Raw genomic sequence first — 19,890 nt, 5'->3', positions numbered from 1 at the left:
TTATGAATGTAAAGATCTGTCCTAGCAGTCATGGGTTCTTCATGAACCATATTCAGCTGTTTAAATGTAGGCAAAGGATAGGCAGAGAGCTGTATTTAACCAGAGCTGTCCAGTAAGTATGAAGGAGGCAGTTGAGGATGTATTGGTTGATGGGCCAAAGAACCTAAGCTGAATAATGAGGAGAGAACCTAACAGTGAAAAAGTGGTAAAGCAATGGAGTGGAGCTCTAGGTATGGTCAAAGCCCAATTTATTATGCTCATAAACACAACGTATATACACGGACCACCCAGTCTCTTCTGGGTGAGTTCCACACAGGCTCAGTGTTCATCTGGTTTATCAAGAAGTAAGTACAACAAGGCTGGGTAAATACATCTTAAATTTTATTATTTGGTTTACAACAATTCAGAGATGGCAGATGCCTTTTATAAATGGGTATACTATACTAGAGCTATATTATAAGGCAAGGAAGCCCAATTACTGAAAGGCCCTTCAAAATGTACTTCACTTGGCTACATCATTGATAGTCTACGTCGTGGAATTTTTGATGTCTCCCAGAAGATACATTACCATCAGTTTCTATTGTATTAGGTTCTAAGAAACTTTATTTTTTAAAGAAAAAAATGATTGTAGGGAAAAATAAAAAATGTCTTTGAAAAGACTATCTGTATTTAAATAAAGTGCCTGATAAATTCGTGAAGGGAAGAAGTTCAGAAAGCAAACTTACGTTGTATAAAAATAAATATTGTGAATTCGCTGTATGTAAGACTGATAATAAATGATTTTTGTGGGTAGGCAAAGTTATCTTATTGGTTCCATACTTATGTGAAGGCTTTCAAAAAACCGGTAAAATTTTTTAAAAGGAATTTAAACCTCTTTTATAAATTAATTCAGCTGATTGGTGACTGATTTTTCCATGTCTTTATTTTTTTTCCCATTACATGTCTTTTAGATATTTTGTTGCTGTAACCAAGATTGGGTAGCAAAAGAGAGAGGGGACAGAACTCATATCAGTCATCCTAGTTATCTATTAGCATCTCATGGAAAATGGCTAGATCTGGGAAGGGTGGTGGCAATTAAATATTCTATGAAATAAGGCATTGTTTTTTTCTTCCAAAGTATTCATTTATCTTTGATTTCCTTGGTCTTAGGAACTTGAATAATTTAGAGTTGGCTATACTTACCATCAAGATATATTAAATGAAGATTTCCCTGTCTGAAATTGGAGAGATGTAGCAATACTCTATTCTACTTTAGAAAATCCTGTTTCTCTAGTTGATTTCCTCTCAGTTAATGAGTTAGGTACTCTTGGTACATTTGGAGGGTCACAGAAATAGCACTGGCTTAGGAGACTGGAGACCTGTACTTAATCACAATGTGGGTACTCTGTAGCTGTGCAACATTAAAAACGTACCTTCTCTGATTTTCAGTTTCTTCTGCTGTAAAATAGAGATAGGAATATCTACCTGACCTATTTCACATGTACTGTTGTGAGTACTAAATAATACATGTATTTGAATGTGTTTTGGAATATGTAATGCACTAAAGTTGTTGGTAAATGCTTTAAAAATGTGGTTTGCTGTGCACTTGTTTAGGTTAAAAAAATGAAAATAGAAATCACTGGGAAACAAAAATCCTTCTGAATCATATAGCCCAAATGTAAATAAGTAATTTACAAATGCTTTACAATAAAATCAAATTATTCATGGATATTTTAAAAATAAAAAATCTTGCAGCTAAATATTCATCAACTTAATCATTCTTTCCTTTATAAGAATGTTCACTATGTGACAATATAACTCTCCAAAGGAGAAATTCTATAATTAGTTCAGTTCTCTGCCTCAGCAGCTTCATTATAAGGCAGAAGAGTGGAATAAAGTTTCAAAATAAGCACAAATATATAACTCTAAACCACAGTCCCCTTATTTTAAAGAGCTTAATAGGAACACTTCCCCCAATATATTTATAAACAACCTACCACTTATATAATGTTAACACTAATTGACAACTTAAACCACACGATCAAAGTCGATGTGCATTTCTTCTTCCCTTTATCAGTTAAATTATTAAATATCTGACAGTCTTGAGAGATTCCACTGCATTTTTTAAAAAATGAACTATATGTAATATAAAAATGCTTACCTATTGAATGACTAAGGTGTTGGTCAAGTGTTCAGAATACAATCAGAGTTTTAGAAAAATATTTGAGAAACAAAGCAGTGTACCTGATAGTCTCCCACGTAGAAGTCAGCCTGTGCAAACAGATGATGTGCACAGGCATGAAAAATAACCAAAGTAACCCCACCGATTTCTCCTTTAAAATGGTAAGCCTACCAGTTTCAATCGAGTTCTTAAGAGGAGCGAATGAATCATTTGCTCATTCTAAATCTTATGATAGCTTGGTTATATTAAATGGTACAGTTTTTTTTAATGAAAAGAAAGTATTAATTATAAGGTAGGTAACAAATACTAAATTCTGGCCAGTAGCAAAATTTTGGCACCGCATGACAAAAGCATACCAGTAAAATGCGCTAAAGAATCACCACAGAATGCTAATATCCCACTATGATCTTGCTATCAACAATTTTTAGCAAAGATTTAGCTCTCCATCAAAAGCTTCTGTCTCTCTCTTTCACACCACACACACACACACACACACACACACACAAGCACGCACGATTTCTCACACCATCTTGTTTCTACAAACACAGCTCAGGTTATCTTATTTTGGACTATTAAGTCTTCAGAAAAAGATCAACATTCTTTCAACAAATCAATGATCAAAAATGACCCACTGATGGGACGTCCCTGGCGGTCCAGTGGTTAGCACTCTGAGCACGGGTTTGATCCTTGGTTGGGCAACTAAGAGCCCGCATGCCACATGGCATGGCCAAAAAAAAAAAAAAAAAAAAGACCCATTGCTTTCATTAAAGGCCATTCTGTGTTTAAAGGGTAGCCTGCCGAGAACTTGCAGAGTTGAAATTAAATTAGCATCAGCACAGGGATTCATAAAAACAGGTAAAAGTGAGTTTATCTCATACTCAGCAGAACATATTGAGGTCAGGTTAGGAGCAAAGTAATTGGTAAATGGATCCTCAGCTGGCAGAGAGGTGGGCATAGTTAGAACTGTTACAAGCTTGGTTGGGCTCCTTTCATTTTAAAGTCTGCTTTGCAGTACAACACATCTGTGAGACAAGAAAGGCTAAACCAGAACTCTGTTTCCTTTAACGTGGCATTATGAGTTAAACAGTAATACATTACATTTCTGCTACGTCTGTGGTCTTAAAATTATTCATTGTAAACATCCTATATTCTTTCCTATTTATTTCAGAGCTTGAGTCTATGTCTATGTCAAATTATCATTTATTCTATGAAAAGCAGCACAAATACTGTTCATTCTGGTTTCAGCACAAATTCTTTAAAAATAAAATGTTAAGGCCATTTAATGGAATCAGGGCCAACTGAAGATTACCCTCGCAGAAGACAAACTACTGAAATAAAATTTTTGAAAAAGAGCTATAAGTGGTTGTCTTTGTGTTTTCCTTCTTGGTAACTTGAGGGCGGTTTGTAGGATTTATTAGTCTCCAACATCTCCATCTCGATCTCCGATAAGCCAAAGAAAATGAAAACTTAAGGCTAACAAGGCTGTCCCGAGCAGATCACCCAGTGCCGTCAGATAGGGGATGGAGAAGCTATCCGGGTCCTTTCCTTTCCTCCAGAAATGATGGACCATCCAGTCAGCAATCCACAGCAAGGTAAACACCTAGAAGAGAGCACCAATGGTTACTCCTGTCGCCTGGACAGTCCTAGCCCAGTAAACACGGCCATAAGCCTAAGCCACTGCTCTCTGAAGGGAACAGAATGCGTCTAAGTCAAGAACCTCACTGGAAAAGAAGAAAGAGTTAATTGACAGTAACATTTTCTTTTCACAGGAAAATACTATGTATTGCTGCAATTAATATTTTTCTTCCACTTGTCACATATATCTTCTCATTTTCTTCTAGCCTTCCCCAAACCACCATGTTCCTTATATTTAATAGTATTGTACATTTTGCCAAACCACTGTTGTTTCAACTTCTTCCTATATGATAAATCTGTGAAGAAAGAAGAAGACATACAAAGAAGGAAATAAAAATAAGGAATAACATTCTCCTATTGCAGGTACAATCAAATAAAATAAAGATGGAGAACCGACCATTTGCTTACTAATTATAAGGCCATTGGTGGCTTGTCAAGGAAAACTTCGTTTCAATGGTAAGAACAGTCACCAGAACGTAAGGGCACTGAGGAATGACTTGTTGATACAGATACAGATATATTTATAGATAGGTAGGGTCAAAATATTTCAAAGGGCTATTCAAACACTAAGGTGATATAAGTAAGTATTTTCTAGGATATCAGGAATATTAAGACCTTTGTAATGCTTTGAATTTTGGGATCAGATAAATGCTTTTTTTCTTTCATCCTTTTAGAGTAAGAGGATTCTCTAGTTTTCAAACACCTGAAGCATTAAAAGGGATTTGGGATTAGAGAGGTTAATATTCACTGGTTTGGGACAAGCTGGCAAATACAGGATACTGGTTAAGAGGGTATTTCTATACCTGCTGGCTAACTATAGGCAAGTTTCTTAACCTCTCTATGTCTCTAAATGAACATTAGAGATGATAATGGCATCTACTCTCATGAGCATGTTGTGAGGATTAAATAATAGACTGAGTAATTCAGTGCCTGGCACACAATACACTTTCAACAGACGTCTGTCATTAGTTGATTTTAACCGTGTCATTGCTATTACTTTGCTATTTGTGGTAGTGAGAACACTGGTACGTATAGGAGGAAGCCCGCCTAGGTCTAGCCGAGCCCAGGGTCTGTGACCTTTTACTACTCTGACAAGTAGGCCATGAAGGTGAGGTGTCTGCCTTGGGTTCCAAACTTCTGTGCTGTGGTTTAGCTCTGACACCTTTACCAGGAAGGACGGTGGCTTGTCCAAGCTGAGAGCCATATACTTAATCCAAAGGAGGGAACTTCACATGTCTTTGGACATCGGTCAGAGAGAGAGGTTGTACTTTAAGTCCTGTTTTCTTTTGTATGAGGCTGGTTCTTCCTTAGTGTTTCATGGCAAAGACTGTTTTGGAATCATATTGTCCTGTTCTTCAGGACAATCTGTTTTGCGTGTGGAGGAAGCATGGAATGTTAGAAATAATTCTGGATTTGGAAGTCATAAGATCTGGATTTGATTTCCACTTTGGCCATTTATCAGCTATATGACTCTGGGCAAGCTTCTTACCATTAACCCTCAATTTCCTCATTTGAGGAGAACAAAACCAAAACGGGCCTCATATCTGCCACACTTACTTTGAGATAATTAATAAGAGCCTCAGTTTAGGAAGATGAAGAGAAACGTAAAAAGGCAGCACAGTCTCAAGTTACATTAATAAAAGCATAGTGTACAGACCGAGAGAGTGTCACCCACTGGACCCTGGATGGGTCAGGCCACAACTCGGCAGTGTGTTAGGAACTTGTTCACCCCTGTGCTTCCAGCACCTAGCAGAGTGACTAGCTCACAAAGTAGACCCTTGATATCTGATTGAGGGCATAAAAATCAGCGGGAGACAAGGTCATTCATATAAGAGACTCCTATGAGAACAAGAACTGTTTGTCCTGGGCAAGGAGGGCAGGAGATGTAAACTTAAGAAGGTTATTGTGTCAAGAGACACTGGCTTATAACACACAGTGTCATAGGGTAGAGTTTTAGGGTAAAGGGCAAAAGTTACCAAAACAACTTAAAAAAAAAAAGCAATTTGGGCTGTCTATATCTGTAACAAATTATGTAGTAAACTCTGTATTACTGGAGTATATGAAGATTCAATAAAGAAATTTTTTGATTGTGTGAGTAATACGTGCTGGAGGAAACAAAATTTTTAAAGAGAATGAGGGTAGCTATTTTCTCTGGGATTGGCAGGAAATACAAACAAATCCATATTGTATATTTTTTATAACATTATGTATTTATATATTAATAATATGAGTATATTTATATAAATTTATATAACATACATCATACATATGTGATATATAATTTCCTAATTCGTGGTATAACATTTACACTGAATGGGAGATTTGTCTAGAACGGGGGTTGGCAAACTATAGCCCATGGGCCAAATTCAACCTGCTGCCTGTTTTTTGTAAATAAAATTTTATTGGAACACAACTCTACCCGTTTGCTTACTTATTGTGTATTTAGTCTATTATTTAATCCTCACAACCTTCTTATTAAGTAGGTACTGTTATCATCTCTAACGTTCACTTGGAGAAGGTGAGTCAGAGAGGGTAAGAAACCTGTTTTAGTACTACGATGACAGAATTATGTAGTTGGGACAGAGACCATATGGTCCACAAACACAAAACAGAACTAAAATGGCATCCTTACCTCATACTCCCAAATAAATTCCAGGTAAAGACAAATATAAAAAGCAATACTTGGACTTCCCTTGTAGCACAGTGGTTAAGAATCCACCTGCTAATGCAGGGGACACAGGTTCGAGCCCTGGTCTGGGAAGATCTCACATGCTGTGGAGCAACTAAGCCCATGCACCACAACTACTGAGCCTGTGCTCTAGAGCCCACAAGCCACAACTACTGAGCCGGCGCACCTAAAGCCCGGGCTCTGCAGTAAGAGAAGCCACCATAATGAGAAGCCTGCGCACCGCAACGAAGAGTAGCCCCCACTCGCTGCAACTAGAGAAAGCCCGCGTGCAGCAATGAAGACTCAACGCAGCCAAAAATAGATAAATAAATAAATTTATTAAAAAATAAAAACAATATCTGCCTAGGCATATCTTACCAAAAAAAAAGCAATACTCAAAAAGTTTTATAAGAAAATGTAAGAGAAGGTCTTTAAGACCTTGATGTAGGGAATGATTTCATAAATAAAATGCATAATATATTAAAGGAACTGTTTATAACTTACATTAAAGATTCCTGTGGTTCAATAAATACCATAAATAAAAGTTAAAAATCATGCCCCAGGCTTGGAAAAAAATCTCTTCACTACACATAACTGACAAAAAAATTAGTATTCAAATACTAAGAGAATATCCAGAGAACTCCTACAGTTCATTAGAAAAAGAAACAATTCAACAGAATAGAAGAGGAAACCTAAAGCTCTAATAAACATATGAAAAGATGCCCAACCTCACTAATAATATGGGGATGCAAATTAAAACCACACTAAACTCCATTTCATATCCATCTGACTGACAGAAATCACCTTTTAAACAACAATAATAGTGAACATTGTTTTTGAAATGGCCCTTTATGGGGCCATGCGGTATTCAAAGAGGTTAACGTGTATGAATTGATTTAATTTTCAAAACATCTCTGTAAAATGCTATCGATTTTTACTATCCCTCTTTGAGGTATGAGGAAACAAAGGCATTTATAGAGTATGAGAAGTCTGCCCAAGATCACGCAGCTCATAGGGAGTCAGGCTCAAACTCATCCACTCAAGTTTAGTCTCACACTAAAGCCCAAGTTCTCATCCATCAGTGAAGTACATTGTCTTGGTAAAAAAGAACTCCACATTGGCAACATGCACAGTTATTAATACTCTGGAGAGCAATGCGGCACTGCGTGTTAAGTGTGAAGATGTGCAGCTCCTTAGTTCAGCAATTCCACTAGAAACAATGATTTTTTCCCTCTTGCAACCCTAAGAGGATAAAACTATGTAGGCTAGAGGAGGCTAGCCTAAGGGGCTCTGCTGGGCCCAGGTCCCATGTGGCTACCCAAGGACCAGGAAGACCAATATCTTGGTGTACTGTATGCATGCATACTAAGAGAGATGTGCAAGGATATTCACTGCATCACTGTTGTAAAAGCCGAAAATTGGAAATAACCTGAAATGTCTATTGAAACAAGAAGGGCTAAGTTAACGCTTAGGTCATACAACTGAACACTTATATAGAAGCTAAAATGAATGAAACAGAGGGACTTCCCTGGTGGCATAGTGGATGAGACTCTGCGCTTCCAATGCAGGGGGCACAGGTTCGACCCCTGGTCATGGAACTGGATCCCACATGCATGCCCCAACTAAGAGTTCTCATGCCACAACTAAGGAGCTGGCAAGCTCCAACTAAGGAGCCCTGGAGCTGCAACTAAGGAGCCTGCCTGCCGCAACTAAGGAGCCCATGTGCTGCAACTAAGGAGCTGGCAAGCCACCACTAAGGAGCCTGCCTGCTGCAACTAACACCTGGTGCAACCAAATAAATAAATATTTGAAAAATAAACAAAATGAATGAAAAAGAGCTACATGAATTAATATGAGTATGTCTCAAAAGCGTAAAGCTGAGTGAAAAAAGCAGTATAAATAAATGATTCTAATAAGGTTTATAAATATTAAAAACAATACGTTATTTATAGATACACACATCTGTAGCAATAGTATAAAAACATGCATGGCAATGATACATACCAATTTAGAATGCTAATAACTGCTAGGAAGAGAATGAAATAAGACCAGGAAGGGATATCTAGGAGGCACCAACCATAGGTATGATGTATTTTTATTGAGCATTTTGAAATAGTTGCTTAAATAATTTGCTAATGGTTGATAAAGCTGGGTGGTAATTACATGGTTATCTTATTTCCTATCATTTCCTGTACATTTGTGTTTCGTAATACAAAGTGTAAGCAGCTGGGGCAGTGGCAACTCACTGACCAGGGCTGCCCGGGCCACTACTTAAATACCTACCCAGGGGGATGCCTGAGAAAGGAAGGCAGTAAGTGTGCCCTGTAGAATCCATGACAAGCTTGGACTTGTAAGGACCAAGTAGCGCTGAGGCTAACACCAAAGATTATTTTAAAGTCTGTGAATGACTTTTCACGAAGATGGCGCCGCAGGGGAAGAAGGAAGCCCCTGACCTCCCAAAGCTGAAGCCAAAACAAAGGCTTTGAAGGCCAAGAAAGCAGTGTTGAAAGGCATCCACAGCAACAAAAAAAGATCTGGATGTCATCCGCCTTCTGATGGCCCAAAACACTGTGGCTCAGGAAGCACCCCACATATCCTCAGAAGAGCGCCCCTAGGAGAAACAAGCTTGACCACTACGCCATCACCAAGTTGCCCCTCACGACTGAGTCAGCCATAAAGAAAACAGAAGACAGTAACACGCTGGGGTTCACTGTGGACGTCAAGGCCAACAAGCACCAAATTAAACAGGCTGTGAAGAAGCTCTATGACGCTGACGTGGCTAACGTCAACACCCTGATCAGGCCTGATGGAGAGAAGAAGGCATATGTTTGACTGGCTCCTGACTACGATGCTTTGGATGTTGCCAACAAAACTGGGATCATTCAAACTGTGTCCAGCTGGCTAATTCTAAATATAAAAGTTTTGACTATAAAAAAAATAAAAGTCTGTGAATGGAGTAAGCAAATGTCTGCCATCTCTCATCATTCTTTCAACTGCCCTGCCCAGGTGGGAGAATAAAGGGACGTATTCTAGAGAAACTGAATGGGAATGACTCAGGTCTCAAGGATACCAGACACTACGAGGTACTGGCAGAGGATGAGGATGAATTGGAAGTCTGCACAGTTAACAGTGGGATTCTTTCAGACCTTTATTTTGTTCCAAGAACAGAGGCAGGCGGGAGTATAACTCCCCAGAGAGGAGGTTAGATGTTCAAACTTGGAGGGCTCCCCGTGAAATGGCCAACTACCCCAGATCCTCCAACAGTAAAGTGCCCAGTCAACAGCCTTCTCCCACCTCCAAGCTACTTAACCTCTCCATGCCTCAGCTGCCTTCCTGTACAATAGGGAAAACAGTCCCTCTCTCATAGAGATGATGAGATGAGCATTGAACAGGGCAGAGCACTTAGAACAGTGCTGGACACATAGAAAGAACATAATAACTATTTGCTATGAATGAAAAGAAACCAGGTCATATATGAGTAACAAGAATCTGACTTTTCAACAGCTGCACTAGTAGAAAAGGGAGCAATACCTTCAAAATCCTGAGAGAAGAGTATTTCCAGTCTATAAGTCTGTGCCCAATTTATCAACTGAGTGTTGAGGGTAAACTATAGTCATCTTAAGACATGCAGGCACTCAGAAAAATTCTCCCATGTTCTCTTTGGAACTTTCTTGAAAATGTTTTGATGCAAAATGAGGGAGAGAACCAAGAAAGAGAAAGACCTGAGATCCAGAAAATAGAAGTGCCAACCTAAGAGAGAGTGAGGGAAACGTCCAGGGGAAGAGCTGTGCAGTGGGCTGGCAACAGAGTCCAGACAGAGCTAGAGGGTGGACGGCTCTGGAAATGAAGTCCCAGGATAAAGGCAAATTGGTAAATTATCTGAAATAACAGAGTTGGGGGAAGGGACTAATTATAGGTGGGTGATAGTTGTGATGGAACACTTGAAAAAAATTAAGGATAGGGCTTCCCTGGTGGTGCAGTGGTTGAGAGTCCACCTGCTGATGCAGGGGACACGGGTTTGTGCCCCGGTCCAGGAAGATCCCACATGCCACGGAGCGACTGGGCTCGTGAGCCATGGCCGCTGAGCCTGCGCGTCCGGAGCCTGTGCTCTGCAATGGGAGAGGCCACAACAGTGAGAGGCCCGTGTACCGAAAAAAAAAAAAAAAAGATACATGCACCCCTATGTTCACAGCGGCACTATTCACAATAGCCAAGATGTGGAAACAATCTAAATGTCCACTGACAGATGAATGATTAAATGCTCCAACCAAAAGACACAGACTGGCTGAATGGACATAAAAACACGACCCATATATATGCTGTCTACAAGAGACCCACTTCAGACCTAGGAACACATACAGACTGAAAGTGAGGGGATGGAAAAAGATATTCCATGCAAATGGAAATCAAAAGAAAGCTGGAGTAGCAATTCTCATATCAGAGAAAATAGGCTTTAAAATAAAGGCTATTACAAGAGACAAAGAAGGACACTACATAATGATCAAGGGATGAATCCAAGAAGAAGATATAACAATTGTAAATATTTATGCACCCAACATAGGAGCACCTCAGTACATAAGGCAAATGCTAACAGCCATAAAAGGGGAAATCGACAGTAACACAATCATGGTAGGGGACTTTAACACCCCACTTTCACCAATGGACAGATCATCCAAAATGAAAATAAATAAGGAAACACAAGCTTCAAATGATACATTAAACAAGCTGGACTTAATTGATATTTATAGGACATTCCATCCAAAAACAGCAGATTACACTTTCCTCTGAAGTGCTCATGGAACATTCACCAGGATCAATCATATCTTGGGTCACAAATCAAGCCTTGGTAAATTTAAGAAAATCAAAAGAGTATCAAGTATCTTTTCCAACCACAATGCTATGAGACTATGTATCAATTACAGGAAACATACCTGTAAAAAATACAAACACATGGAGGCTAAACAATACACTACTTAATAACCAAGAGATCACTGAAGAAATCAAAGAGGAAATCAACAAATACCTAGAAACAAATGACAATGAAAACATGACGACCCAAAACCTATGGGATGCAGCAAAAGCAGTTCTAAGAGGGAAGTTTATAGCAATACAAGCCTACCTCAAGAAACAAGAAACATCTCAAATAAACAACCTAACCTTACACCTAAAGCAATTAGAGAAGGAAGAACCAAAAAACCCCAAGTTAGCAGAAGGAAAGAAATCATAAAGATCAGATCAGAAATAAATGAAAAACAAATGAAGAAAACAATAGCAAAGAACGATAAAACTAAAAGCTGGTTCTTTGAGAAGATAAACAAAATTGATAAACCATTAGCCAGACTCATCAAGAACAAAAGGGAGAAGACTCAAATCAATAGAATTAGAAATGAAAAAGGAGAAGTAACAACTGACACTGCAGAAATACAAAAGATCATAAGAGATTACTACAAACAACTATATGCCAATAAAATGGACTACCTGGAAGAAATGGACAAATTCTTAGAAAAGCACAACCTTCTGAGACTGAACCAGGAAGAAATAGAAAATATAAACAGACCAATCACAAGCACTGAAATTGAGACTGTGATTAAAAATTTTCCAACAAACAAAAGCCCTGGACCAGATGGCTTCACAAGTGAATTCTATCAAACATTTAGAGAACAGCTAACACCTATTCTTCTCAAACTCTTCCAAAATATAGCAGAGGGAGGAACACTCCCAAACTCATTCTACGAGGCCACCATCACCCTGATACCAAAACCAGACAAAGATGTCACAAAGAAAGCAAACTACAGGCCAATATAACTGATGAATATAGATGCAAAAATCCTCAACAAAATACAGCAAACAGAATCCAGCAGCACATAAAAAGGATCATACACCATGATCTAGTGGGGTTTATCCCAGGAATGCAAGGATTCTTCAATATACGCACATCAATCAACGTGATAAACCATAGTAACAAATTAAAGGAGAAAAACCATATGATCATCGCAATAGATGCAGAAAAGGCTTTTGACAAAATTCAACACCCATTTATGATAAAAACCCTTCAGAAAGTAGGCACAGAGGGAACTTACCTCAACATAATAAAGGCCATATATGACAAACCCACAGCCAACATCATTCTCAGTGGTGAAAAACTGAAACCATTTCCATGAAGAACAGGAACAAGACACGGTTGCCCACTCTCACCACTATTATTCAACATAGTTTTGGAAGTTTTAGCCACAGCAATCAGAGTAAAAAAGGAAATAAAGGAATCCAAATCAGAAAAGAAGAAGTAAAGCTGTCACTGTTTGCAGATAACATGATACTATACATAGAGAATTCTAAAGACTCTACCAGAAAACTACTAGAGCTAATCAATGAATTTGGCAAAGTAGCAGGATACAAAATGAATGCTCAGAAATCTTTTGCATTCCTATACACTAATAAGGAAAAATCTGAAAGAGAAATTAAGGAAACACTCCCATTTACCGTTCCAACAAAAAGAATAAAATACCTAAGAATAAACCTACCTAAGGAGAGAAAAGACCTGTATGCAGAAAACTATAAGACACTGATGAGAGAAATTAAAGATGATAGAAACAGATGGAGAGATATACCATGTTCTTGGATTGAAAAAATCAACATTGTGAAAATGACTATACTACCCAAAGCAATCTACACAGATTCAATGCAATCCCTATCAAACTACCAATGGCATTTTTCACAGAACTAGAACAAAAAATTTCACAATTTGTATGGAAACACAAAAGACCCCGAATAGGCAAAGCAATCTTGAGAAAGAAAAACAAAGCTGGAGGAATCAGGCTCCCTGACTTCAGACTATACTCAAAGCTACAGTAATCAAGACAGTATGGTACTGGCACAAAAACAGAAATATAGATCAATGGAACAGGATAGAAAGCCCAGAGATAAACCCACACACATATGGTCACCTTATCTTTGATAAAGGAGGCAAGAACATACAATGGAGAAAAGACAGTCTCTTCAATAAGTGATGCTGGGAAGACTGGACAGCTACATGTAAAAGAATGAAATTAGAACACTTCCTAACACCATACACAAAAATAAACTCAAAATGGATTAAAGACCTAAATGTAAGGCCAGACTCTTACAGGAAAACATAGGCAGAACACTCTATGACATAAATCACAGCAAGATCCTTTTTGACCCACCTCCTAGAGGAATGGAAATAAAAACAAAAATAAACAAATGTGACCAAATGAAACTTAAAAGCTTTTGCACAGCAAAGGAAACTATAAACAGGATGAAAAGACAACCCTCAGAATGGGAGAAAATATTTGCAAATGAAGCAACTGACAAAGGATTAATCTCTAAAATTTCAAGCAGCTCATGCAGCTCAATATCAAAAAAACAAACAATCCAATCCAAAAATGGGCAGAAGACCTAAATAGACATTTCTCCAAAGAAGATATACAGATTGCCAACAAACACATGAAAGAATGCTCAACATCACTAATCATTAGAGAAATGCAAACCAAACTACAATGAGGTATCACCTCACACCAGTCAGAAGAGTCATCATCAAAAAAAATCTACAAACAATAAATGCTAGAGAGGGTGTGGAGAAAAGGGAACCCTCTTGCACTGTTAGTGGGAATGTAAACTGATACAGCCACTATGGAGAATAGTATGGAGGTTCCTTAAAAAAACAGAACTACCATACGACCCAGCAATCCCACTACTGGGCATATTCCCTGAGAAAGCCATAATTCAAAAAGAGTCAGGTACCACAATGTTCTTTGCAGCACTATTTACAATAGCCAGGACATGGAAGCAACCTAAGTGTCCACTGACACATGAATGGATAAAGATGTGGCACATATATACAATGGAATATTACTCAGCCATAAAAAGAAATGAAATTGAGTTATTTGTAGTGAGGTGGATGGACCTAGAGTCTGTCATACAGAGTGAAGTAAGTCACGAAGTAAAAAACAAATACCGTATGCTAACACATACATGGAATCTAAGAAAGAAAGAAAAAAGGGTTCTGAAGAACCTAGGGGCAGGACAGGAATAAAGACACAGACGTAGAGAATGGACTTGAGGATATGGGGAGGGGGAAGGGTAAGCTGGGACGAAGTGAGAGAGTGGCATGGGCTTATATATACTACCAAATGTAAAATAGATAGCTAGTGGGAAGCAGCTGCATAGCACAGGGAGATCAGCTCGGTGCTTTGTGACCACCTAGAGGGGTGGGATAGGGAGGGTGGGAGGGAGGGAGACGCAAGAGGGAAGAGATATGGGGATATGCGTATATGTATAGCTGATTCACTTTGTTATAAAGCAGAAACTAACACACCATTGTAAAGCAATTATACTCCAATAAAGATGTTAAAAATAAATGGATGAATTGATGTCTCCACAGTCTGTTTTAGCTCTAAAGTACAAGGGTAAGAAATCTGTGATCATAAACCACATAGTGATTGCTCTCCTTATCTCTGCATTTCTTCCTCCATCCCTCCCACATTCTTAGTCTCATAATTTAATTTAAGTTCCCTTCCCATGCAATTTCTTTTTAAAGGTATTGTGATGACTTAAAGGTCAAGCAGGTTTAAATTTATTATTTTTTTTTACAAGTTAACAAGGATATCAGTGTTTCCTTGGAACACTGTATAAATGAATTATTAAAAGCACAGTAAGTATCAGATACTTCTTAATGAAATATGCTTTATTTTCAAACTAAATGATTATTTAAGGAATGTATTCTCTTTTACTGGGAAAACACATCAAAAATCTAACCAAGCGTAGCCTGTATTTTACATGGTCTGTTTGTTTTTTATGAAATATGCACAACTTCTTTGGGTAAATATACCTCCTTAAAAGGCAACTTTGTTGCCCCAGCTAATTATGCATGTTCTAGATGTATTACTTGGAATTTAAATAAATATATAAAACACACGAATATATATTTGCTTTGGATGATTGATTCTCTCGGCCAGCTCCTTCTCTGAGCTAGAATCAACATTCCCATCTACTAGCATCCCTTCAATGCCCCATTGCCAGTAACAGCCTTGTGTATCATGTGATGAAAGAGGATTTCTTTGGGAGAGGAGTGCTTAGAAATATGATACAAATAAACACCAGGAATAGCAAATTAGTACATTTCTTCCTAAGCCTTACAAAAGCTGAATTCATTTTCCCTATAAAAATATGCTTCCCTAATCCAGTTTCCAGACTGCTAATGCTACTCATTAAAATCTAATATTTAAATGTCAGCTAAGAATTTAGGATTATCAGTCAACAGGAATTCAGTCTACTCCTGATATACAGATAAAATGTCTTTTCTTTGGCCTGAATTATTTTTGTGAGGTGGCAGGTGGGGGAAGGTAGGAAACAAACAAACCTTATTTCGAGGAGTCCCTAATAATCACCAAACTTCCCAAGGAGTCCATGGCACAAAAATGGTTAAGACTTTCTGTCCGAAAGAAACCCTCAGAATGTGTTCAGGAGACAATATAACAATACTCACAGTCTTGATTTTTAATAGCAAAAAACTACAAACAACCTAAAAGTCCATTAAAAGAAGAACAGATGAAAAAATCATGGAATATTTATACAATGGAATACTATATAACTAAAATACATGAACAACAGTTACCCATATGAATGAATCTCACATACAATGCTGAGCAAAAGAAGAAAGCCACTTAAACACAAATTCATTGATTCCATTTATAAATTTCAAAACCACGCAAAACTAAAACCATATATTTTTAGGTATCCAAATAAATGCATAATCATAGGGAAGAGCAAAAACTTTTTAGCCATACAATTCTGAATCAATAGTTTGCTTTGGGGAGGAGGGAGGAGCAGATAGGTAGCTTTAGAAGGTATAGGTACTAGGGTATTGGTAGTGTTATAATTCTTAAGCTGACTGGTGAGTGTCCTGGTGGTCACTGTATTATTACTCTTTATACCTTGTACGTGTCATTATTGTTTACCTATTCAATATTTAATATGCAATTAAAAATTTTTAAAGGGAATTCCCTGGTGGTCCAGTGGTTAGGACTTCACACTTCCTCTGCAAGGGGCACAGGTTCAATCCCTGGTCAGGGGACTAAGATCCTGCAAGCCGTGTGGCGTGGCCAAAAAAAAATTTTTTTCTTAAATACAATAATTTTTGGCTGGGAGTTCATTAACCCTGGCCTAATGATCCTCCCTCATGTGACCATGTCATTCTGTTCCAATCATGCAAAGAACCAGTGATTGCCAATGTCACTTAGTATTGTGAAATGACAACCTGAAAATCAAGAAGAAAGTCAAACTGAAGACGTTTCTTAGTTTAGTAATAATAAGCAAAAAAGATGGAAATAAAACATATACAAACTGCTAGAGGAAACTAACATTTATTGACTATCTCTTACATGCTAAATAAAATTACTTTAATGCTGTTAATATCCATAGAATATTAAGGAAAGATGCAATCAGCAGAGATCAGGCCCTGAACAACTTAGGTGTTCCCTCTTCACCCTCTGCCTGTAGCCCAAAGATGGCTCTGCTTCTAACACCATCCCTTTTCAAGTAGGAAGACTTTGTTGCCCAGCAGAACATTTCACTGGAAAAAAGAATATTCATTCATTTAAAACTATTTATTGAATGCCTTTCTAATATATTACTCAAATTTGAGAAATAATTTTTTGAAGTAGCACACCAAAATATTTGTGGTGGTGGTCTTGAGTATGGGGATTATGGACAATTTTACAATGATGAACATGTGTTGCTTTATGATAAGAAACAAAACTCAATAAACTAAAAAAAAATCCCCATAAAACAAGACCAAAAACCACTTCCTTTTCTAAGCTCAGCATGGAGGTCTGTTTTTTCCCTTTACTAGGTGAGATATCATCTCAGAGAACAGATTTAAAAGGATAACTTTGACATCTATAGGAATTTAGTAATGGATATTGCTAGAAAATGAAACTACCTGAAAAAAATTTTAATTGCAGGTAAAAGGAAAAGAGTCAGAAATACAGCTCTGAACTTCTTTGACATAAGTAAACAAACCCTGAAAAGAAGACAACTTATTTTTATGGGAGGGGATAAAAGTAAGGGGCAAAGAAATAACTGAGATATTTGAAACCTAGAAAATCAATCTTTTCTTGATATTAGAAGGGTCTACAGTCATTAGTTAGAGACAGAATATGGAGAAGAGCAGAGAATAGAACTGGATGTACAAAGGCAAGGAGCATGCTTAACTAATTAACATTTTAGAAGCAGCAGCTATGAGAAGTGACAAGTGTGAAAACACAGATATGATCAACCTGGACTGTAAGGTTTGAGATACAGTATCAGACAAGGATTCATAAATATAATTACTGCTGCTGTTGAAATGCTAGCACACTAAGAACTCTATGCTAAGCGTAGAGAATAAAAGGATGTTGATTTGGAATCACAGAGAGAAACACATCTACATTAGATTTGATTGTTTGGCATATTTATACCTGTAAAAGTACAAATACTCATGAAAGTGAGCTGAGATCTACATAAAGAAGAGAGTTTGCAATTAAAAATTTTTTAGAAAAGTTAAGGCTTAGAAGAGCAGCAAAAGAATAGACATATAAATCTATGGAAAAGAATACAATTTAGAAATAGACCCACATATAGTAAATTGGTTTTCGACAAACATACTAAGGTCACTGAAGGTGAGGAGGACAGTTTTCCCAACAAATGGTGCTGCAACAGCTGGGTATTCACATGGAAAAATATAAACCTCAATCTGTATTTCACGCCATATACAAAAATTAACTCAAAATGGATCAGAGATACAAATAAAAGCTAAAACCAGAATATTTCTAAAAGAAAATATCCCTAAAACTCTAGGGATTGGCAAACATTTCTTAGGACACAAAAAGCACTAACCATAAAGAAAAAATTGATAAACTGAACTTCATTAAAATTGAAACTTCTGCTATTAAAATATATGATTAAGAAAATGAAAAGACAGTGCACAGATTGGGAGAAAGTATTTCCAATGCCTATATCTGACAAAGGACTTGTATCCAGAATATATAAAGAACTCTTACAACTCAATACCAATTTAAAAAATGGACCTAAGATTTGAACTTCACAGAAGAAAGCATGAATGGCCAATAAATCCATGAAAAGATACTCCATACTATTAATCATCAGGTAGCTGGAAATTATGATCACCATGAGATTACCACCAATACACCCACGGGAATGGGTAAAGGTAAAAAGACTGACAATACTAAGCGGTGGTGAGGATGTGAGGCACATGAAACTCTCAAGCTAATGGTAAGGCAGATGGTATAATCACTTTGGAAAACAGCTTGGCAGTTTCTTATAAAGTTAAACAAGCATCTTCCATGCGATCCAGTAATTCTACTTCTGGGTATTTACCCAAGGAAAATAAAAACATATGTCTACACAGAGACTTGTACAGAGACTTGGATATACTCATCCAATAGAATGCTAAGGAGCAAAAATGAAACAAATTACTAATACATGTAACAATATGGATAAATTCCAAAAATATATGCTGAGTAAAACAAGGAAACAACAAAGAGTACATACTTAGGTTCATTTATATGAAATTCTAGAAAAGGGAAACCTAATTTATGGTGACAGAGAACTGATCAGTGGCTGCCTAGAGCCAGGGATGGATGGGAACTGACTGCAGAGAAGCAGGAGGGAGCTTCTTGGGGGTGAAGATAACGTTCTATACATTGACTGTGGTGGTGGTTATATGGTTGAACACATATGTCAAGACTCATCAAACTCCACACTTTACATGGGTGTATTTTACTGTATGTAAATTATATCTTAATGTTATTTTCCTTTAAATTGCTTTTGTAGGTTGGAGAGGTCATCTTTGTATGTCAAGTAGCAGTGGAGCACACAGGAGGGGTTTGACAAATATCTGTTGAGCTTTTGAACCTGTTTAGAAAGGGAATGCCTAAATATATACAAGGACTCTGGTAGAGTTTTCTTCCCAGCAACAGCCTAGAGTAGGAGTCAGCAAACTACAGCCTGTAGGCCAAATTTGGCCCACCACCTGCATGGTCCATAAGCTAAGAACGATTTTTACATTTTTAAATGGTTGAAAAAAATCAAAGGAAGAATAGGATTTTGTAACCTGTGAACATGATACAAAATCCAATTTTCAGTGTCCATAAGTAAAGTTTTTTGGGGACACAGCCACGTTCATTTATTTACATATTGTTTATGGCTGCTTTTGCGCTGTCTTGGCAGATTTGAGTACTTGTGACAGAGACCATATGGCCCGCAAGGCCTAAAATGTTGCTTACCTGGCCCATTACAGAAAAAGTTTGCTGATCCCTGCCCTAGTATAGAGCCTCTTCCCATCATCCTCCACTAATGAAATTACCAGGTTAAGTTCTTGACCCTTTTACTTATCCTGTGATGGAGT

At 37.6% G+C, this 19,890-nt stretch overlaps 1 protein-coding gene and 1 pseudogene across 2 annotated transcripts in view; one reads left to right on the top strand and one right to left on the bottom strand.

The window, feature by feature from the left end:
* Nucleotides 1-368: 368 nt before the first annotated feature.
* SLC41A2 (solute carrier family 41 member 2) overlaps nt 369-19,890 on the bottom strand; it is a 132,282-nt gene continuing 112,760 nt past the window's right edge. For both annotated transcript variants that reach the window (XM_030856194.2, XM_060306268.1), the window contains exon 11: nt 369-3,761. In XM_030856194.2, the coding sequence (XP_030712054.2) occupies nt 3,576-3,761 (186 nt within the window). In that variant the 3' untranslated portion in view covers nt 369-3,575. The remainder of the gene's footprint in view (nt 3,762-19,890) is intronic.
* Nucleotides 8,885-9,482, top strand: LOC132597940 (large ribosomal subunit protein uL23 pseudogene; annotated as a pseudogene).

The sequence above is a fragment of the Globicephala melas genome, chromosome 10 (assembly GCF_963455315.2).
Source record: "Globicephala melas chromosome 10, mGloMel1.2, whole genome shotgun sequence".
Lineage (NCBI taxonomy): Eukaryota > Metazoa > Chordata > Mammalia > Artiodactyla > Delphinidae > Globicephala > Globicephala melas.
Note: the sequence above shows the minus strand (reverse complement) of the source record. Positions and strands in the feature narration are given on the sequence as shown.